This window comes from Prinia subflava, chromosome 9, assembly GCF_021018805.1.
Source record: "Prinia subflava isolate CZ2003 ecotype Zambia chromosome 9, Cam_Psub_1.2, whole genome shotgun sequence".
Classification (NCBI taxonomy): Eukaryota; Metazoa; Chordata; class Aves; order Passeriformes; family Cisticolidae; genus Prinia; species Prinia subflava.
This window is the reverse complement of record NC_086255.1, coordinates 20,244,315-20,267,009: the sequence shown is the minus strand read 5'-3', so window position 1 is coordinate 20,267,009 and position 22,695 is coordinate 20,244,315. Positions and strand designations below refer to the sequence as shown.

Genomic DNA, 22,695 nt, shown 5'->3' with positions numbered 1-22,695 from the left:
TGTCACTTACACATCCTTTGTCTGTGGAAAAGTCACGGTGTGTGAAGCTGCTGTGGGTCCATCAAGGCCATAGGGACTGCACTGGGCCGGAGCTGCCTCACCCCACCATGAGGGGACCAGGAGACCTCCATCCACCTCTGCTGGCACAGGCAGCATCCTCAGCATCCTCAGCAGCACCCAAACAGCAGGACTAGAGGGGCAGGCAGTGGTAGGTACCCGGTTCAGCCTGGAGCCCAGTCACCAGGGGAGTGCACGCTGATCACTCCGCTCAGCAAGGCAGAGCATTCTTGTAGCACGGTGTGGGGCTGGCCTGAGCTTGGTGCAGCGCACAGCGCAGGAGGTGGAGGCTGGTCAGGGCATTCGGAGGCTGTTGGTGGGTGCAGTGCCCCCACTGAGATCAATTTCTGCCATAATGCTTGTGAAAAGGCAAATAATGACTTTTCATTGCACAGATGGCCTTGGCTTGGAGAGTGCAGTAGAGCACTTTGGATTTGCTCCTGTCTTGTAAAAACCAGCCCTCCAAACCTTTGTCTCACCCAGCCTGTCTAATCTCCAAAGACCTCAATTCATGCCTTTTCCACGGATTTTACTTTTCTTCCCATTGCTTGTTTTTACTCTTTTTGCCTGGCCAGAATGAATTTTCTTGATTTTGCCACAGTTTGACTATATTTCCCCACTCGATTACGTTACTTATGAGAAATCACCAAGAAAAGACATTTTGCTTTCTGCAGCAGAATAGTTGATCTGAATTGTGATAAGCAGGGAGCATGAGAGGATGGAAATGAGATTCTTGTCCATATCTGATGCGGAAGGAGCTGCATCTGTTTCCTGTTCCCACAGCTGAGTTGGAGATATTCTGCCATGATAGAGCATACATGTTGATTCCTGATGAAGTGAAGATGGTGTATTCCCTCCCTTTGGGGTGAGTGAAGAATTGACTTCCCACCTGGGGGTGGATTGCTGAGATACTTGGACTGCCTTTGTGTTGCAAGGCTCTAGCCTGCCCTGCCTCTGGCTCTGTCCCACCGCTGCATGTCTGGGTGCAGAGAGGAGCTGCTGTCTCATTATCCCCCGCAGTGGGAAAAGGGTTAGGGTCAAAATGGGCACAGACCTGTGTGTCAGGAAAGGCACAAAACGGGAGAGGTATGGCCAGAATGAAACTGCTGTTCTTGTCTTGCTGATGGCCTGATCCCTAGAATTTAAAGGCTCATACCATGTGAAATGAAGGAACGGATATGTCCCTTCAGTTATCTCTGAGGAAAGTGTCTCCTTTCTCTCCTGTGAGCAGTTGCATTACAGGGACCTGTGTGTCCCCAGAGCAGTTACATCCCCTCAGACTTGTGTGAGCTCTTCCACTGCTACAATACCTGTAGTCCTTCCTTTTCATTTCAGCAGAGGTGTGCAGCTGCCAAGCTACATATTATTTTCATCAAGCAGCATCAGTGACTGCTGAAGGCTGAAATTTTAATTTTTTGAATAATTCTTCAGGTTTGCTATTTGCAGATCTGCTCTTTAAGCAGGCTGAACATACAAGATAACAAATTGTTTTCCCTTCCCAAATTTGTCCTATGCTGAGGCCGTGAAACTTGTTGAGGCTTGTGGTTCGGACATTTAACTTGAGGGAATACCTCAGTGTAAAAGTTTGAAATTCCCCTGCTTTGGAAAATGAGTCAGGTCAGTTGTAATGGCAGTGAGTGTAATTATTACAATGGGGAAAAGGCAGGGAGGTGAAAACCAGATTTCCTGGAAGCTCTTATGAGGAGGACCTTTTTGTTTTCGGGGGAAGGATTGGTTTATGTTGCTAACAGGCAGTGCTGAGCCATGCCTCTGTCACTGGCATGGGAAGGAGTGAACCTATTGTTTATATTTTGTAATACAAAAGAGCAAGAGAACAAAGATGTGCTGCAAACAAAGGTACCCATCATATATGTAAACACCAAGAACCTTGCAGGAGTCTTGGGATCTCTGTGCAGCCCTCTGCAAAGCTGGCCTGGAGCCAGCCTCTCCAAGATCTGTCTTCATGTTGTCTTCAGACTTCATTGCACTGGCACACGGGTAAATGCAAGGCTGCAGTTGGGTTTGCACCAGGCTGGGATGAGAGCAGTGCATGCAGATCTGTTTAGCAGGGACAGCAGTTTGTTGCTCTTGCAGAAGGTGTGAAGTTGCATACCTGTCTAGGAGTGATAATAAAAGAATGAAAATAATTATTACTTCATCACACAGGTCTTCTCTTCTTAGATCAGACTGGCACACTTCAAGCCTGCTGGCAGCTTTCTGGCTCAGCCCAGGTCTGTATGAGAGGCTGTTCCCTGCATGGGGACTTGCCCAAGCAAAACACAGAGCTGGCTGGAGGCTGCAGCCCTGTCTGTCAGAGCAGCACGGGCACCATTAGTGTTTCTTTCCTCTTTGATCTGAATTTTGTATTCCTCAGGCAGTTTCTCATGGCAGGATTCGACTGGCAGTGGATGTTAGCTGAAACACATGGCCAGAGCCCAAAAATGAGCATGGCAATTTCGTTGCAATCTGGCTGTAATTTCCACAATATTTTTTTTTACCCAATATGTGAAATACAAGCAGCATTCATTCTCAGCTTTCTATTAATTCTTTTGCTGTGTGGTTTGCTGTGTTTTGTTGAAACTACATACCAGGTTCCCCATCTTTGTGAGAGAGGGGCTGTACCTGGAGGCCTGGCATACAGATACCACCACAGACTAAGAGAAGGGCTGTGGTGTCTCAGAATGGAGCAAACTAATGAGGAGTTTTGTGTCATGATGACACCATTAAAGTGGAATGGGTTGGAAAATCAATCAGATTCCTTCTCTGATTACTGTGTAACTCAATTACTGCAGTCCCCCTGGGGCCCAAGGCAACAACCATCTCACAGGAAGTGCAGAAGAAAGGCCTCTGAAATAGAGCTATTGTGGACAAAGGCAAGATCTTGCAGCTATGCATTCCAGATGGAGAGATTATATTATAAATAATGAAAAGGGATGGGGAAATGGCCTAGTGACACTAGGGTCTGGGTGGCAAGACCTTCTGTAGCTCAGCTAGGAATGCATTGACAGGGTTGATAAAGGTTTCAGATGATACCCAGAATCTTCCATGTGCCTTGGCGTGAATGTACCAGAAGCCCCAAATGCTTATGTTCTGGTCAGTGGTTTGGATAAGTGCTGGTCCTGAGCATTTGTACTGATCTCCCACAATCATTTCCAAGCACTGGAAATATCTGGAGATCAGATGTTAAAACCACAGGGTTGGGGTTGTTATCTTGCTTTCATGTCACATCAGTTGCCATGTGGCTTAGCACATGGAAAACTGTGCTGATAATTCACAAAGCAGTTTATGTTTCACATTAACACTGTATATCATTAGGAAACAGAACATCTAAATTTGATGAAGCCTTTGTCATAATGCTGGTGATCTGTGGGATTGCTGACCTTACAGCTGATGCTCTCTGATCTAGAGATGCTTTTCTGGCAGGACGGGTGCCTGCTGAGCCTGCGTCCTTGGACCTCTGAACACTTCATCCTTGCTGTGAATTCTGGGTGCCACCTCCCTCAATTCACACAGAGGCAGGCCTGGCACGAGTTCAGAGTGGACCTCAATTTATCTAGAAACCTTTTTTTTTTTCTTTCTTTTTTTTTTTCTTTTTCTTTTTTTTTCTTTTTTTTTTTTCTTTTTTTTCTTTTTTTTTCTTTTTTTTTTCTTTTTTTTTTCTTTTTTTTTTCTTTTTTTTTTGTCGTGTTAGATTCCCAGGAGTTGGATGTCAAAAGAGGACACAGGTATTTTCTTTTCCTTTAAGACTGAATAATTTTCACTGTAACTCTTTTTTTTTTTTTTCTTTTCTTCTATAGATATTTTTCAGCTTTTTGGGTATGACTGGTCTCTGACAGTTCTCTTGCCTTTTAATATAAATTTTGTTCAATGTATTTGTTTGTTGCCTTTTTTTCTCTCTTTTCATTTGAACCTAAACCAGCTGATGCAGTCCCCAAAGAAAGAAATGCATCCCGTGCCAGCTGGCATGCCCCCTGGCTGTGAAGCCTTGTTAAAGAGATCCGAGCTGACAGATTCTTGAGCAGCAATCTGATACAGGCCTTTTTTTTTAATTTGTGTTTTTGAGCTCACCCATGTAACAAATGGGGGCTTGTTTGGGAGCTTCGCTAGAGGCTTGAATGGAATCATTGTTATCAAACACTGCTGTGATTCAGAAGTGCCCAGCAAAGGGGGTTCTTCTCCCTGGTGCCCCTCAGCTGGGCACTGCAGGTGTGGCAACCTAGCTTAAACTCTGGTTTCATTCTTATTCTACAGAATATTCCAGTTGTCCTGTGATTTTCATCTTTAAATTGATAACTGGGAAACTGAAGCTACAGTTCTTTACACAACAGATTCAGTTCAAAAGTAAAAATTAAGCTGGAGAGTTGAATGAGTGCAGCCAGGGAAGAGAAGTGTTTTTCATGGTGATGCTTTGGGGATAAAGAGTTGTAAAAGTAGAACCTTGCCAGGCTTTTGCATAAATCAACATCATCTTGATTTTCTTACCATTACCCTGGTGTTTAGATTACAAATTCTACCCCAGAAACACTTGCTTGGAAATTCATAGAAGTAACACTTGGGGTCCTGATTTCCTCTTTACACTATTTTCTCCTGTGAAAACATCTTCATGTCTAATACATGTAAAGATAGTGAATCTTTAAATCCAAAATAGTTTTTTTGTTTCTACTTTATTCAGTGGAATTGAAAAGCAAAAGGAAGTGAGTTATTTGGGAAGGCAATAACTTGGAATTCTCGAGTTTCTCCATCAAAATTGACTATTATTGGAATCTGAGTGATATGTTCAGCATGAATTTGTTGCACAGGAGTAGAATGAAGATCACTTCTCATATATGCAGCATTGTGATATGCATGGAGCCGTGTCTAACTCATCTTACAAGGAATTCACCTCATAAAAAAGATGCAGCTTTCTTTGTTTGTTTGTATTTTACCTCTCTGCCCTGCTGGATTCTGCCTCTGCCAGCTTCTGCCTCTCTGCAGCTTTGGAGCTGCAATGCCAGGCAGGAAGGTGGTAACGCTGGGGTGCTCCTTGCAGAGTCAGGGAGATGGGAAGGGCTTGTTCTGGAGGTGGAAAGGCCACTTTCCTGGTTGCTTTTGGAAGGTGGCACATGTTTTTGGGTACTATGCTGATACACTGGAATTCCTGGTGTATTGCAGGGACTGAACTTGACAAGTCGTGTTCTATGGTCTGTCCGGGGAATCATATATTCAAAATCAGTAGCAAGAAAAAGAAAGTACAAGTTCTGTTTTTCACATCTTCACATAGTTATTTCTCACTTTCTCCCCTGTCTTCTTTCCAGTTAAAAGTTAATAGTATGTGGACACAAAACTGAAAGATGATCAGTTGTCTGTGATGAAGAAAACACAGCTTATTGTTGCTGACTGAGCTGGATTTCCAGAGCCAGCTCTTCATTATAGAGGGCCATTTGGGAATAGAGACCCAATCCACTTGGAATTTTGGAACAGGGATAATTCTACCAAAAGTCCTGATCCATCTGCTCTGCTGTGTTGCAGTGCAACTTTCAGTAAGTTTTGCTGCGTCTCAGTTTCTCCAGTGGAAAATCATTTATGTGGTACATTTTACATTGACAGTCTACAGCTATTCTGAAAAGCTCACTGGGGCTAAGGTTTCATTGTGCACTACACCAGTGCCTGCTCTGCTGAGCTTATAGCAGAGGAGTTGTTTGAGATAATACTTAATGATCATCATAAGGCTTGTGTAAAGAGTACTCTGACTCTCTTCCATCTGCTGTCATAAAGTTAGCAGTGTTATATCTCTTCATGTAAAATCTGTTTGTGGCTTTTGTCTCTGCTTCAAGATGCACCAACAATCAAGATGCAAACAGCCTGGTGGGAATCTTTAGGGTGGGACTTTTGCCTCATCTATGAACTGATAATTTCCCTGACTCAGAAGGATTTTTTTCTGTCTAGTAATACACATTACAAAATAAGTGTCTGTCTCACAAGCAGTTCTTTTTCTGGTGGAGCTGATTGTTAGAAACCCCTGGCTTTACCATATAAGAAACTTATGTATGCCTTAAACTCCTAGGCAAACCAGTCTTCTCATAGTCTTTGTTTTATCAGAATGGTAGTAACAGAAAAGCTCAAAAAGGGGAAGAAGAGAAAGGATGAAGATCTCTTTTGGTAATATTATTTGCTATTGCTTTCTTGTGCCTCCTGGTGTTGTAGGCTGTGCCAGTTGAGCAGGTGTTAGAGGGTCTGTATGTGAAGGAGCACGTCTGCAGGAGTTGAGGGGGTGACTAAAAAGGCTTTTTAAAGAAAAAAGGCGGTTTAATTTTTATAGAGAGCTCATTGTAAGCATGACTGACTTGGTGGGCAGCATCTGGCATTGAGGGTGTTCTCGCATTGTTCTGCGGGAGGCAGCAGGTGTGCCCCAAAAATGTGCTCATATCCCAGGAAAAAGCACCAGGGTATTGCTGTGGGTAACCCACACTGCTGGTAAGGGTGAAGAGACTCCACTGTGACTTCTACTTTATTTTTAAACCAAGGAGAAATTTAGTTAGTTTCTCTGGTGTTTGTTTTGGATTATTTGGTATTTGTTGGTTTTGTTGGGTGTTTTTTTCCTGGAAAAATAACAACATATGGTGAAATAGTCTGCTGCCATGAACACAAAGCAGGAGGTGAGAGAGCTTCCTAACAAGAGGCTTTAATATATTTGAGACCAACCCAAATTTATGTCACACTGTTGGTGATTTAAAACTGGCTTCATGTTCTTCAGTGGCACATGAGAGAAGGCGATGAAGGTTTCAGGAGATGTTTCATCTCCAAGTGCCACTGAATCAGTTGGCAACCATTAAGTGTGCAGTGCGTGGGAGCCCGTGTCCCCCACCCTCTGTGCTGCCTGAGGGATGAAGCCTCTCCAGAGCTGTGTTTTGAGACCTCTGGGAGAAAGTGAGTTCCCAGGACAAATGGGGCAGCCTTGCAAAGAGTGCTCTCTCCTCCTCTTGTTAGCTTTGGAATACAGGCTAGAATTAAAAGGGTTTTGTGTTTTGTGTTCAGTGGCTGCAGAGGGCTGGAGGAAGGCAGGGCTCTGTTTGCCGTAGTGTGTGAGAATCTCACCCAGGGTGAATGTTGAGTTGCTGTGCACTGTTGGGACCTTTCTTCCAAAGGCCATTGTGGTTGTTCTGTCAAGCCCCCACACGGATGGGGTGTGACACTTCCCAGGGAGCAGATCTTGACTGCAAGTTGTGCCATTTCATCTCAAGGCTGTTAAATGCTGAAGTCATACCGAAAATTGACTTTTTCTTTTTAAATTGCAGGATGCAAAGAGAAGGTGCCATCATGTGAACATGAAACAGCTAAATGAAAAACAGGACACCTGGGAAGGCTGAGCTGAAACTGCATGTGCACAAAATGACAGACTGATTTGCTGTTGGAGACGAGATTCTGGAAACCTTGCTCCTCCAAAGACTTCTGAGTGAGAGGAGAGGAGCCCGAGGAAGCACACAAAAGAGCGATGGGAATTGAGGGCCATGGTTACCTGAGATAAATGGCAGATCTCTGGGAGTCTCGCCTTGTAGCTATCTGCTTTAACTTTTTCTCTCTGCAGCTGCTCTTTCTTTGCTGTGAGCTGCTGCTGGGTACTGCCACGGCGGCACTGGAGATTCCCAGCACGACGTGGGCCCAGAGCGTGAGGAGGGGGTGAGCCGCCCGCCTCACCATGATTCAGCTGTGGAAAGTGGTGCGGCACGTGCGACAGCTGGAGCTCCACAGATTGATCCTGCTGCTCATTGCCTTCAGCCTGATCTCCATGTGCATCCTGGCCTATTATGTCACTAACAGTCCCAAAATCAAGGAGCCGCCGCCCCTGCCCTTCAGTGACTGCAGCAATCAGCACCGCGTCTTGATCCCGCCGCAAGCCAGCTGGAGGCTCACCAAGTCTGTGGACACGTCACGCACAGACCCCGTGGTGCTCGTCTTTGTGGAAAGCATTTACTCCCAGCTGGGGCAGGAAATCGTGGCCATCCTGGAATCCAGCCGCTTTAAATACAGGACAGAGATCGCCCCTGGCAAGGGGGATATGCCCACCCTGACGGACAAAGACAGAGGACGCTATGCTCTAATTATCTATGAGAACATCCTCAAATATGTGAATCTAGATGCTTGGAACCGAGAGCTGCTCGACAAATACTGTGTAGAGTATGGAGTGGGGATTATTGGCTTTTTCAAAGCTAATGAGAACAGCCTGCTCAGTGCGCAACTCAAGGGTTTCCCCCTTTTCCTACATTCCAACCTGGGGCTGCGGGACTATCACATCAATCCTAGTGCTCCCCTGCTCTACGTCACCCGGGCTAATGAGGTGGAGCAGGGTCCTCTGCCTGGTGATGACTGGACTGTGTTTCAGTCAAACCACAGCACCTATGAGCCAGTGCTGTTGGCCAGCACGAAATCCTCAGAGTCCATTCCTCACCTGGCCACTCACAAAGCGTTGCACGCCACAGTGATGCAGGACCTGGGTCTGCATGATGGGATCCAGCGGGTTCTCTTCGGCAATAACCTCAATTTTTGGCTGCACAAACTCATTTTCGTGGATGCCATTGCCTACTTGACTGGCAAACGCCTCTGTCTCACACTTGATCGTTATATCCTTGTTGACATCGATGATATATTTGTGGGAAAAGAGGGCACTCGCATGAAAGTGTCTGATGTAGAGGTAAATTCCAAGAGTAGATACCCCTAGAGGTTCGAGACAGATTTCTAGTGTGTGTGGTATACTAAGAAGGTCAAGGTGGCATTTAATTTGAGGGAAAGCATTGATTGCTGCAGTCTTACTCATACAGAGAATTAGCCTGCAAAGATGCTGAGGCACCATGTGTGATGGTGCTGGCCTCTCTGTTTGAGAGGAAGATGCCTGTGGTAGTCTGTCCTGTCTCCCCTTTATGTAAGGAACAAGTATATACAGGTTTCCTATGCCAACCTCTTTGTAGCTGTAAACTCTGCTTTTCAAAAGGAAAAGGCAAGTTGTGTTAGGACAGAACAGAAGAATGTATTTATTATTATTATTATTTGTGATATGTATAAGCTGCATATATTATATTGCAAAACTGTAGGCCAGTCCATGCAGTGTAAACTGATACAGTCTATATTTTAGCCATCTAGCTTTTCAACACATAACTATATTGGGAAAGGAAGGGTTTTCTCTTACCCTTTGTACCCTCCTCATGTCTGCCACCAGCAACCCTCATCTCTGAGCAGGGAGTATCAACAAATTCACCAGAGAAATATGGTCAGACCAAGCCTTCATGAGAACCATTTCTGTGGCCTCACAATTGAGAAAGAGAGATGCAAGCTTTGTGGTTTGCTTTCCTTGGCAGTCCCTGGAACAACACAGTGACCTATTAGGAAAGGTTATGGGTAAGAGACAGATTTTGTGGAGGAGAGGGAACTGAGACAGGCAAAAAGATAAAAATAAGTTGGAAAAAGGTAGCGAACTTTAGTGCTCCTTCTGATTTTCCATGTCCTTGAAAGCCATGATAAAGTGTTCTGTTAAGTCTGTGATCCATGTGCATGTGACGCTTCATAGAGCCAAGGACTTCCCTTGTATCTTCCCATCAGTTGTGGTTTGTAGCCATTGGGGCAGGTGCACTGCCTGTTTCCCGGGTGTGCTGAGGTTGTTCATAGTTCATACTCCGGATTCCCATTCAGCACGTGCCCTCAGGTGAGTCCTGGACAGTACCAGCTGTGATGATGGTAAGCATGTGACAGCAACTGCTTAAGTATGTTTCCAAAACAACCTCAGGGTGAAGGTTGTTTTGGAGGTGTAAGTTTGAACTTACGTCCAAGGCACAGAACATTCGAGGCAAAGGTGTGAGAAGAATACTGTTGTACAGGTTTGAACCTTGTCTGTTGTGTGTTCCCAGGAGCCCTCTTCCACCCCCCTAGGAGTCTTATCACCTTTTCTATGTGTTTTATGCATCCACACAGGATACATCTCAGTTCATCTCCAAGGTTTTAGGACTTCAAAGATTTTAGGTTTTGTATGTAGTATTTATTTAATGAAAATGCTAATTTTTTCTTCATTTCACTCTAGTGTCCTTGTGGTTTGAAGTGCTGAAATGTTCTGAAAGAAAACTTTTTTTTTTTTTTTTCCTTTTCTTTTGTCACAGATTTGATCACAATCTTCTCTTGGTCCTAAGCAGGCACTAGTCCAAACCAGCAGATATTCTCACCTCTGTAGTGTTTGTGCAGGTTACAGACCCGTGTTGGGAAGGCAGGATAGGTGGCCAAAGCTCTTGGGAACAAAGGCTGCTCTAGTAATGTTAAAAACGAACCCAGACAAGATTATTCCAAAAGATGCTTTGTTTGGGTTTTAACAGGGTGAAATGGAGGAATAATCTGTGATCAGTAAGCAGAGAATCTCAGGCAAAGCAGATAAAACCCAGATTTATCCATTTAAAAGAAGCTCTCTGATTGCAGAGCCACGCGAGGTTAATGAATTTTTATTTTTTAAAAGCGAGAAATAACTACATGGATTTGTTGATAGTCTCTCACTGTGGGGAGAGAAGGGGATATAATAGTAACAGAACAGCTGGCATTTTCCTTGGCCTTTTATATGAAAGCTCTGTTTCAGGGCTGATATCTCAACACACGGCTCCTTATCTCAAAGCTTAGATTACAGTGGTCAGGGTAGTGGTTTGAAGACTGGCTGTTGTGTGAAGGTATAAATCGGCTCTGCTGTCCCAGTGAGACTTTGCCATATGCAGGTCCACGTTCAGAGACCTTCCCAGACAAAATGACTATTAAACGAAAGCACTGAATATAATTTGATCAAATGCATGCCCATGGTACATGTCTTACACAAGATAAATGTTTTTATTTGTGACGCTTAAAAGAGGGCTGAATAGCTTTCTTCTTTAACAAGAAAGAAAAAGGAATTTTGCTTGTGCTTACTTTAAAGATGATAACCCTTGGGTTCCTGTTTCTGCTGAAGGGCTGCAGCAGGAGCTTGCAGTCTTCAATAGAAGTGGAACAGTTGGAAGTTGCACAAAGAAAATGTTTTCCCTCTGTAGAGTTTACCAGAGATTTGAGCTGCACATAATTAACAAAACAAAATCTCAGAGAATCCCTTCTCTTTGCAATTTATTCCACATTCAGTCTCTTCTAAAATCATAATCCTTGGAATTTACCAAACCTCCATGGAACTGGCCAACAAAGACAAGCCGTTTCTAATGGAAAAGGATCTGGCTTTTGTGATCCTTTCTGGTCATCTCTAGGTATGAGGAAAGAAGATTAAGGAGATGAGTTTTTGCCTCTTTTGCTGGTAATCTCTGCAAGGGCATAAATAGTGAGCAATCATTGCAAGTGAGTCTGAGAGCAAGCTAAGTGAAAATCAAGGGCAGTAATTTCATTTTGGATTATGAATGGTGAGGGTGCAGAAGAGAGAACCCAGTGAGGGTGACTGTCACCAGCTCTTGCCTTTCTAAATTTGTAGAGGACGATCTTACCTGCAATTAAAGTACTCAGCAGCTTTTAACTCCCTGATTCTAAGACTGCAGGGGAGATAGACATATCCGTACCATGAGAGCTTTCTTTTTTTCCAGTGTTGTTTTGGGCTGTGCCAGTGCTACTGTTGGGTGGTAAGAAAACTGCAGGAACTCCTCTCAAGAGCGTGCTTCCCCAGGGCAGTATCAGCCAAGACCAGTTTCTGCCACACGTTCCTAGCATGCTTTGCATGAGCATTGAGAAAAGGCTGCAAAAGCACTCAGCTTTCTTCTTTCGTTTTTTATCATCTCTTTCTCTACATTTGTCCATGTACAGTTTTCTTATATTCGTTTCTCTTTTCCCAGCATCTGGCTCTCAGCCTTATTTCTCCCTTTTCTTTTGCCTCTGTTAGAGGGAGCGGAGATAGAGAATGTTTAGGGTTTGCGTGGAAAGACTAAATTCTCTGTAAACACTTCTGGAAGTTAAATATTTTGTAGCTTATAAAGCAGAGTTGCTTTAAGATTCAGCTCTGTATTACTCCAATGCCAAGGGTACCCTGTTATCTTAGAAAAGGATTAAGTCCTAAAGAAACTCCCAATACAGTCAGAGTGCTGTGACTTTCCCTGATTTCTTCCTCACTCCTAGAATGAGTAGAGTTTTTATTTTCCCTGGATGACATCAAGAGCTTGTAAAGACTGTTGAGGAAATCTTTGCAGATCTATCAGTGAGATACAGATTTTAAATGTACTGCAACAAGAGACACAATTTTAAATGGTTTTCCCCTAACATTTGCTTAGAAGTAAATATCGTAAATTGCTATTATTAAAAAGCCTTGTTTAAAATGATGGATGTTGAACATCAGAGTGAAGCTTAGACATGTTTACCATTGTGTCCAGAAATGTGCCTTGGAATCTAGTTTTGTGTCACTTGGGCCTGCAGCATGGCTCCCACAGTTAAGTACTAAAGGCCTCCAAAAATACAGGTTGTGCGTGCCAGTGGATGCTCCGATAGACTGTGGCAAGCGTGAAGCAGGTCTGGCCTTGACGTGGCTTAAGAATTCCTGTGGCCAGTGCTGGGAATGTCTTTGGAGCCCCATCAGTGCCTTGCTGGAATGAGCCTCGCAGAGCTTCTGGGGCAGGGGCCTTTCTGGCTAGGTAGGGGCAGGTTTGTATCTTGGAAGGCTTTTTGAAATAAAAGATAGTAAAATATAAAAACAGACTAAAAAAAATGGATACTTGGATGGACTGAGGAGCAGTTTTCTAGGAGAATAAAGTCTGCCTTTTAGAGGTGGGGGATAGCTGAAATGCTACCCTCTCTCATACAATGGGAACAACTAAACTTCTTAAATGTGCACATGAAGATCTGTTCACATCTGGCTGGCTCTTTTCTCTCTAAGGGGTAGCCTGCTCCACGTTTCCTGACTGCCTTTTTTTTATGAGTCTCAGAGCTTATTATGGATACAAATGAAATGCCAATTGAATCACCTTTTAAACATGATTAGTACTATCATATTCACCTTACTTTGTGAAAGAGAGTGCAGACAGAAGTGCCATCTTCCAGCCTGTTCCCACCCCTGCATTATTGCACCTTGCTACAGCTTGCAGACCTCTTGGAACCAGAGTGGAACCAGGGAACACGAAATGCATAATGTGTTGAAGCAAATGCTCAAATCTTGGCACCTTAGTCCCCTTTATCCTCTTCAGGGGAAAGACATTTCTTCAAACCTGTGCTGTGCCACCCTATGGCTGTGACTGTGACAAGGACCCAGCCTCGGCAGAGGGATCTCTCTCTCTCAGAGACACTCAGCACACAATTAACAATAAACCTGCCAGGGAAGCAGGACTCCATAGGACTCCATAGTGTCTGAATTTTAGGGCCCCATAGTTCCTCCGTGGTCACTCCCTGGACACAAAGGATTGCAGTCTGCTGGAGCAGGGCTTTTTGGGATTTATTATCAGACAGATGTGTTGTCATGGTAACCCCAGCCAGGCTTTAAATCTCTTTCTGTGCAGAGGAATGCTAAGCCTCTTAACCGCTGTCTTTCCTCCCACTGCTTTCCTACCAAGCTTGGGGAACTGGATGTGCCTTTCAGGGCAGCAGAGGGAAATGCTGGGGCTTGGGCCAGCTCTGGAGAAAGAAAAGCAGTGGCACCTTCCTGTCTGAGTTACTGGGTGATGTGTTCAAGGTGCTGCTCCCAGGTTTGAAGTGATCTTGTAAACCATCATCTGGACAGACAGATGGTTCTCTGAGGAGAGATCCATAGCTTTGGTCTGTGCTCTCTGATGTGTGGAGTGAGTCCCAGTGTCTTGCTGGGCCACATAAGGGAAACTTGACCTTCCATTGCCTGTTCTGGATCTTGTACTGCAAAGGAGGCTTCAGCCATCAGTGTTGCTGGCATGGCACTTTTTAAAAGCACTGCCTGTGTTTGTGATAGGTTCTGGAGATGTCACATGCCTTGCATTTATCAAATTACTGTTCTTGGGTGGGGACTGAGGTAAAGATGTGGTAGGCAAGTGGCCATGGAAAAGCTGAAATCATTGAAGTTTGTCCCAGACTGCATTTGCTGTTGCTGTTGTGTGGATGTGGGAATGAGGAACAGGCAGTGAAGTGTTTCTGTAGGGAAAAGTCTGAAAGCTTGGTTCCTTCACAGGGAGCATTGAGAGTGTCTTGTAGCACTGCACATGTAATCTGTCTGTCTTCCCACCTTGCCATGGCCATGGACTGCCTGCCTCGAGTGTAAAACAACTCAGCATATGTGCAAGGTGAATGGGTGGTTGAAGTGAATTATAGAAGCCATTTTTAAATTAATGTCATGGCCAGAGTTTGCTTAACTGGTTTGATACATCAGTGACAGCAGTGATTTGTCAGGTTATCCATAAGAGGTTGGTGTCAAGGCACCTCCATGCAATGAGAGTCTGTCTTTGTGAACACACGTTCATTGCTGAGGCAGTGCTGCACCAAACAGTGCCTCTGGAGTGTGAGCTTTGTGAGGGCACCTTGCAGTGCTTTTTGTGCTCCTTGGGGCTGGGGAAAGCAGCTGATGCAGGAAGATCTGTCCATCTTCCCTGCAGAGTTTGATAGGTCTGTGTGCTTTCCCCAGAGTTCTATTCCATGTTTTCTGTGTGATTACATCCAGCCAAAGTCTGCTGTTGAGAGGTCATCACCTTCACCTTGGTGCAGCCGGATCCATTGCTTTCTGAGAAAAGCTATTAAAATCTAAATAGCCCAGTCAAGGACCGTGTTTGTCACCTGCCAACAGCCCTCCTGCCACCCCTGGTTTGATTGAAAATTCTCCCACAGGGAGACGGGCCAGTGACATTTCCCAAAGCACACAGGTAGCAGCAGAGTGTTCATCTCATGGCTTCTCTCTCTGTATTGTTTTCCAGCAGAAGAAATTTGACTAGAATTAGTTTGTGTCCTACTTGTCTGTGACACACTGAGCCTCTGAGGTTTGCTTTTGGTTTTTTTCTGTCAAGGCTGTGTGCCATCTTAGGCTGTAGGCTGCTGATCCATGGCACAAGGCACCTTACCTTTGGTTAAAGCAATTACTTTGGACATTTAAAGTGATCACAAGTGAGCACAAGAGAACCTGTAGGAGGTGTGGGGATTGTGAATGTTGGCTTTCCCAGATTTTCTTCCCAGAATCCAGGAGACTTTCTGCTACAAAATGTTGGCACTTTCAAGGGAACACAAAGTCAGGGATACCTCTCTTCTGTGACTCACTGCATGGGTAGTTCTGAGAATCCACCTTTCCTCTCCAAATAAAAGGCCCCCTCTCTTTGCATCACTTAGTTACTGTTCATGATATTATTGACTCTTTTCCTTCATCTGTGTACCATAGGCTGCCCCATCCTCCTTTTCATTAGCACATACACTGAGAAGGGGCAGAGTTTCATTTGCAAAATCCCAGCCGACATGGGTAAGGAAAGGAGCATTGAGGCTGAACCTGTAAAGTATAAAGAATCTGCTGCTTTCAAGTGAGATTTATTGTCCTTTTGCCTTAGCACAGACACTCTGGGTCCCTCTCATTGAAGTGGAGAACACGATCTGACTGTGGTTTTAAAGAGGCATCATTTAGTACTACTAGGTTTAGCAGAACTACTTCAAGTAAAGACTGTGTGTGAGGAGCACTTACCTGCTCTGCTCCACTCCAAGGGAAACAATGCCCAAGCTCCGTCTCCTGTGACACCTCTTCAGACTCAGCTGGGCACTAGGAGAACACAGAGACGTGTTACAGAGGAAAAAATATGAACATTTCTTTTTCCTTTTGTTCAAACAGGCTTTACTGAGCACCCAGAATAAGCTGAGAACTTTAGTCCCAAATTTCACCTTCAACCTGGGCTTCTCAGGGAAATTCTACCACACAGGTAAGCCCCTGACACTCCTTTGTCCCAGCACCTGCATGCAGCCCCCACCTTGGGGTGTCCTGTGTAATGCAGTAAAGAGAGCGTGACTCTGTTGGAAGGGGATTAGCCACTGCTTTGAAACATTTGAGCCCCTCTTCTGCCTTTTGATTTTGCATTTCCTTTTCTGCTTTCCATAGGTACAGATGAGGAAGATGAAGGGGATGACATGCTGCTCAAGCACAGGAAGGAGTTCTGGTGGTTCCCTCACATGTGGAGTCACATGCAGCCTCATCTTTTCCACAATGTCACTGTGTTGGCTGAGCAGATGAAGCTCAACAAGCAGTTTGCTGTGGTAGGGTGCATTGCAGTTTATTTACTTTATAGTGCAAATCCTTAAACATTTTTCTCCTGGAATAGCTGCTTGGACCCCACTGAACCCAAATACTAGTTTAGTAATTCAGCTGCATTTCAGCATGGCAGTTCTGGAAGTTCAAACTGATGTGTGGCTCCTGCTGTCTTGAGGCAAGAAACACCATTCACATACTTGCCTGTTCCTTGGGAAATGTTTCCCAGCACCTGCATGGCCCCAGGCAGCTCTGCTACATTCCAGGGTGCAAATCCCAAGGCTCTTGTTTCCTGAGGTGTGAACCTGTAGCATTACTATCCAAACGCAATTAATTTACAGGCTCTGGCAGTGAGAAAGCATTTCCTTTTCCTTCTTTATTCAGTGTGGTTCTGTAAGGAAGTCCCCTGGTCGGCAGTATAAAATGCTCTGTCTGCTAACAGCCCTTCTTCTAGCCTTCCAGACAATGTTGAAGGAAGTTACTTATCTAGGAAGCACAAAGGAAATTCCCTGGGTTTTGGCAGAGCAGGGCAAAGCTTGAACATCCTGCATTGATGGAACAATATCTGTTTGGTTCTTACAGCTCAGAATTGAATATAGCATACATGTTTCACTGAAAAGAAATGTCCTCTTCACCTCTAGTTTGGTTCTTTTGATGGTAATCCCTCTGGGAATAACAGGCTGCTGTCTTGTGTTCCTGTGACACATAGATTAGGAATGATCTTGAATGCAGAGCACAGTCACAGCATTATAGAAACAATTTAGGCTCCTCCTTTTCCTGGTTAAATAACAGTGCAGTCTTTTGCAAAGAGAGACAAAGCACAGAACACAATTACACATATTTAACATAAAACAGGCTAGCAGTCAGAGAAGGTTATTGCTTCATTTAGGGGCTCTGGTTTTATCATGTACCACCAGGGCAGAGCTGTCATCATTGATATTGTTACTAGAACCACATAGTGGAATTAAAACCCAAGAAATGCAGAAAGTTCCTGTAATTTTAATGTAGCTCCAGGCCCTATGTCTTCACCCGCAATAGCCTCTTGCTCCATGTCTGCTTTTCTCTGAACTGCTAGAGACAATTCAGATCCCAGTCATCTTCCTTTCCTCTACATCAGTTAAGGAAATTTTGTTTTCCTTCTCTAGTGACTCACATCTAGGCATTGTGGGAGTGAGATGTGTCGCTTACCAGCATTGATTAGTTTGTAGTAACCAGGGAGCCTGACCCGAGGGTTCTGAATTAATTTGATCTGTCACAGCTGCAAGCTACAAGACCATTCTTACAGCAGCTGTTACCAGGGCTGAATGTCCTTGTTGGTACAGAATTGCCCTCATATTTCTACAGATGCATAAAACAGGAAGTACAAACAGTATTTCAGGTTTCCCAGTTTAGAAGTTTTCATGTTCCTCTATTATCTTGCTCCAACTTGGATGCTGTTGCTAAATATGCTCCTTATGAAGACTATTAGTTAAATACCGAATTATCAAGATGTGTGTTCTGCTTCCAGGAGCATGGGATTCCCACAGACTTGGGCTATGCTGTAGCCCCCCATCATTCTGGGGTTTATCCTGTCCACACACAGCTCTATGAGGCGTGGAAATCTGTTTGGAGCATCCAAGTAACGAGCACAGAGGAATACCCACACCTACGGCCTGCCCGCTACCGGCGTGGATTCATCCACAATGGAATCATGGTGAGCACAGCAGAGCACACTTGCCTGCCCAGGGAACAGTCTTCCCATGACCTGCATCAGAGGCATTCATCTCAACATCACCAGTGTTTCCAAAGTCATTAAGTGAGGCACAGGAAAAAAAATTTGGGTAAAGCCAGTTCTGTATTTCCAGAACAATTCAGGGGTCAGTACTGAATGGAGAGCAAAACCAAGCCCATCAAGACTGAATTGAAATCCCAGTGCCTTGTTAGCAGTGTGATGAGTTAAGTGGTTGAGAGGGGGAATAGCAAGAGTCCTCTGCACCTATGTCACACCCCTTACTCTTTATATTGATCCATAAAGTGCTGCTTTGACTCATTCTCACACAGATGCTGCTGTATCTACCTCTTGTCTAACTCTGCCTTTTTCTGATATTGTCAGGTTCTGCCTCGACAGACCTGTGGTCTTTTTACTCACACTATCTTCTATAATGAATATCCTGGTGGCTCAAAGGAGTTGGACAAGAGCATTCGAGGTGGTGAACTCTTCCTGACCGTGCTTCTCAACCCAGTAAGTTCATCTGAAAGGGGAATATATGCACAGCTGTCCCAGCTTGCATGCCTGATATAGGAAAGGACTAGACCTTGTTGGAGATTCAGTGTCACCCCATCACAGTGTGGGTATCTCCAGTATTTTGCTAAGGAGATGTGAAATGCAGGGCCTTTTTCTTTAGTGCCTTGATTGCAGGGTTGAATATGCAGCTTTAGCCACCTTTGGTTGGGGCTGTAGAAGACCATCAAATCAGAAAATCAACCTTTTTCCATCATGACTTTAATTTTTTTTTGTCTGTTGCTTTTTCTAGTGTTTAGTAGAACTGATAGTGAAAAGACCCTCGCAGTGTGCTCTGGGTGCACCAGACAGACAGGCTGTAGTTGACAAACAGGCCTGGTGTTACTGAAGGTTAGCCTGTGAGCAGCTCTGGCTTGTGTAGGATCTGCAGAAGCTGTGGGTCTGTGACAGCCCAAGCTAAAAAGCTGCAGGAGTTTATACTGTCAGGTCTGGAAGCCAGCCTTTTGTCTCTATTGCCTGAGACAGAATTGTTTTCTTTACACAACACAGCCAAACCTTCCTGCTTGATAAAAGTCTGGAGTAAGGAGGAGGTTGTTCTTTGCATTAGGTATGGAGTAATCAGTCAGATGGAAAGAAACTGCTTTTTTCTCTTGACAATTTCTTTTCTGAGCTTGTGTTCCCATATGCTGGGTGAACTGCACCTTGCCCCACTTTGTCAAATCTTGAAGCATGCAGAAACAGCCTCTGTGAAAGTAAAGGCTATAGGAAAGGCTCTGGGAAAACCAGCTGCTAGGCTGTAATCCAGAGATCTTTACTGATCTAGGAGGCTGTGCCAAAGAATTAATAGAAACATAGTATCTAGAACTACCCATTAAACTTTGCTGATAAGATGTGATGGTCAAAGCAGCTGGCAGTAATCTGTGATCTAAAAACATTGGGGAAAATTGTGTTCAGGTACAGGATGAGCTTATTTGCCCGATTTACTGTTGCCTCTTCGTGGTGACTTAAAACTGTTTCAGGCACCTTCGGATGCTTCCCATGTTTACACTTGTGCTTCCTTTTGGCAGCGAGCGTTTCTCTCTGTCAGAGCAGAGTGCTGTGCTCTAAGCTCCTCTCGTGTTTGCACAGTGACTCAGACCCTGCATTCCCCCCCTTGCTGATAGAGCCATCTCAGGGGCCTGATAGAAAGCTGGCCAGCTCTGAGCCCCAGCAGTGATCCGTGGCAGATTTGGACCAGGCTCTTTCAGTCCTTTCTGGTGCTTCCAGCTCCCGTTAAGTGACGTGGAGGAGTCCCCAAGCCTGTATGTGTATGATTAACTCCACAGTGCAAATAGAAGATGTTTGATCTTCTCACTAGTGAACAAGGCCTGATGTCAGAATAGCTGTTGATCCTGAGCACAGGCTGATTGCTTCTCACAAGCACTGTGGCTCACACTGTGCAGGCCAGTTCCTACTGTGCCCACAGCTGCTGTTATAGCAGGGCTGCTCACACCCTGCTGTTCCTGTGTGCTGGGCTCTCTGGGACCACTGCTCCCATCCATCCTCGGTGTGCAGGAAGGGAAATCACGGCACTGACAGTAGAAGGGAGGGGAGAGGAGGGAGGTGTTATTTCCAAGTCAGTCTGCAGAGTCAGTGGCTGTGGATAGGAGGGAGGAGGATGGCCCTCCAGAGTAGCTTATGGCAGAAGCAGTGCTCAGAGCTGTTCTGGCAGCGGTATCTGTGATGGGGCAGAGCAGGCTGCCAGGCCGTGTTAAACACTGCACACGTTACAGGCCATGACTGCATGCTCACAAGTCCAGGGAAATGGCTCATCATGTGGGTTTGTCTTTTCTGCTTCCAAATCCAGTTCCTTGGAACTGTTTGCAGGTGGCAGCATTACCTGTGTGCATTTTACCAAAAGTAGTCAGTCTTGAGACACAGTTGCTAACTTGGAGCACTTGCAGGCTGGTTTTTTATTCTGGAAATCTTGAGGGGTCCCAGGTGCTCTCCTTTGTCCTCCCTGCTGCAGTATTTGATTTGTGCCAGTGAGCCAGACTCTTCATGCAGCAAATTTTTCCTCTACATATTTCACCAGCAAATCAAAGAGATGAGGCACATTTTGCTGTCACAGAACCTTCCTGATGTCTCCCAGAAAGGGGCAAAATACAACATGAGATGGATCCTTTTGCTACCCTGCCTTGCAGTTACACAGATCTTTCTGTCCTCTGCTCTGTGTTGTATTTAGCACATCCTTCTTACATAACAGCACTGAGCACAGACTGCTCTTTGAAGTGTAGGTGTCAGAGCCTGTCTGGCAGGGCCTCTCCATCAGCTCAGGAGGGAACCAGAAGTGAAAAACCCACAGGCAGACAAACGTGGTAAATCTTGATCTCCACTTACTTTCCGTGTGTCCCAGAGTCCTACCAGTGTTTTCTCTTGCCTACCGAAAGATGCTGGGTTGTGAGCACCTTATGGACAGAATTAATTTTGTTTTATAATGTCTTGGGGATGGCTCAGGCACAAAGAGCTAGTATCTATCAGTACCTCTTCTCTTGCTGAGACCAGCCCATGGTGACACTGGGCAGAAGACTGAATTCGGACTTCCTCAGTGCCAGCAAATGTGTTCATCCCAAGACCATCTGTCTCCTGCTTCCCCATTTTGCTCTTTTCCTACTGTGAGTGGGAAAGCCATTCCTGCCCCCTGCCAGGGAAGCCTGTCATTGCCTCCTGACCTTACCTGGTGTCACCAGAATTGAACCCAGGACTGTACAGCAGTGGGTGCCCCTGCTGTGACTTGAGGTCATTTTCCTTCCCTGCACTTGCAGACACTGGGCAAGGAGTGCTAAATCAGACATTCCTCCACTGGCCTCAGTGTTCTGCTTTTGTTTTTCTAACTTCTAGCCATGGTGTGCCTTATGTCTGGCAAAGTGCCGTTGTGTTATGGGCACTGGGGAGCTGAATTCCATGGGACATATCAAAACCACACACTAGAGTCAAGCTGACAAGAGTCCTTCACACTCTGTTCCAAGTAAAAATAGTGAAAAACTGACAGGAGGAAAATGTAACTGCTTGAGGGAAGAGTTGGCTTGGCAAGACAGAGATAGTGCAGAACCTCCTGAGCACTGAAGTGCTAAGGCAGCTGCCATGGCTGTTGAGTCCCACTTTGCCCATAGATGTTAAAGCTTGGCAGGACATTTTTCAGGGGCTGCCTGGCTGAAGGTTCTTGCAGGCTAAAACTTACCAGCTGCTGTTTCTAGGACAATATCCTAGGGCAGTGTCTTTGCAGTCCCTGTTCAGACCCCCAAATACACCTGTTTACATTTTCAAGTGGGAGTTGTCAGTATTTCCTTTACATTTGAGATGTCAGCTCCAAAGAAAATGAAAGCTGATGGGCTGTGGGCCCTGGAAGAACTCCTGTGACAACTGTCCCTGTGCTGTGTGGCCTGGCCTGCAGCATGGTGTCCCTCTCTGGCCTGCTGCCCTGCTGTAGCAGACTCTGCAGCTCAAGAGGTTGCCCTGGTTGTGCCTTGGGGAGAGGAAGGGAAGCTCCTGTTTTCCCATGAAAGAGGCATTGCATGGTTTTTGACTAGTAGGGAGTTACTGACTAAGCCTTGTTCACCTAAATGTCCTAGAGCCACTTGAATGGGATTTTGAAACTGTTCTGGACTCACATCCAGGGTTCAGTTATTGTGCCCCTGCACATTCCCAGGGATTACTGAGCAGTCTGTCCTCTCCTGAGTTCTTGTCTTGCAAGCACTGTTTCCTGGCAGATGGACATTTGTCAGCCAAGACAGCCATGGCAGTCTGAGTTGTGAACAGCTTCTTGCTGACCATGGAATCAAGCTAGGCAGAGCAGTCCTGTTACCTGATTTACCAGTATCCCATGTCTTTCTTATTTTCAGATCAGCATCTTCATGACTCACCTGTCCAACTACGGGAATGACCGTCTGGGACTGTACACTTTTGAGAGCCTGGTCAAGTTTGTGCAGTGCTGGACCAACCTTCGCCTGCAAACATTGCCTCCAGTCCAACTTGCAAAAAAGTACTTTGAAATCTTCCCGCAGGAGAAGAATCCCTTGTGGCAGGTGAGAAGGTAGCTTTTACTGCTCCCAGTGATTTTGTAAGAGGTGTGTCCCACATTTGAAATGTGCTGATCCAGAGTGCAGAGGGGTAAAAGCATAAAGCTTTTAGGTTTAACTTTTGTGGCTTCAGGCTGCCTGTGGCAAATGGCAAGGTGGAAGGGATGGGGAGTAGGAGCAGCAGGACACAGTCAAAGTGTGAACTTAGGGATGACTGTCATACGTGACCAGGG

The 22,695-nt window shown here is 45.2% G+C and overlaps 1 protein-coding gene across 3 annotated transcripts in view; it reads left to right on the top strand.

Moving 5' to 3' along the window:
* The window catches only part of NDST2 (N-deacetylase and N-sulfotransferase 2), a 127,707-nt gene that overhangs the window by 95,997 nt on the left and 9,015 nt on the right, over nt 1-22,695 (top strand). For all 3 annotated transcript variants that reach the window (XM_063405859.1, XM_063405858.1, XM_063405857.1), the window contains 6 exons: nt 7,332-8,725; nt 15,773-15,860; nt 16,037-16,191; nt 17,691-17,876; nt 18,276-18,404; nt 22,286-22,468. In XM_063405859.1, the coding sequence (XP_063261929.1) occupies nt 7,733-8,725; nt 15,773-15,860; nt 16,037-16,191; nt 17,691-17,876; nt 18,276-18,404; nt 22,286-22,468 (1,734 nt within the window). In that variant the 5' untranslated portion in view covers nt 7,332-7,732. The remainder of the gene's footprint in view (nt 1-7,331; nt 8,726-15,772; nt 15,861-16,036; nt 16,192-17,690; nt 17,877-18,275; nt 18,405-22,285; nt 22,469-22,695) is intronic.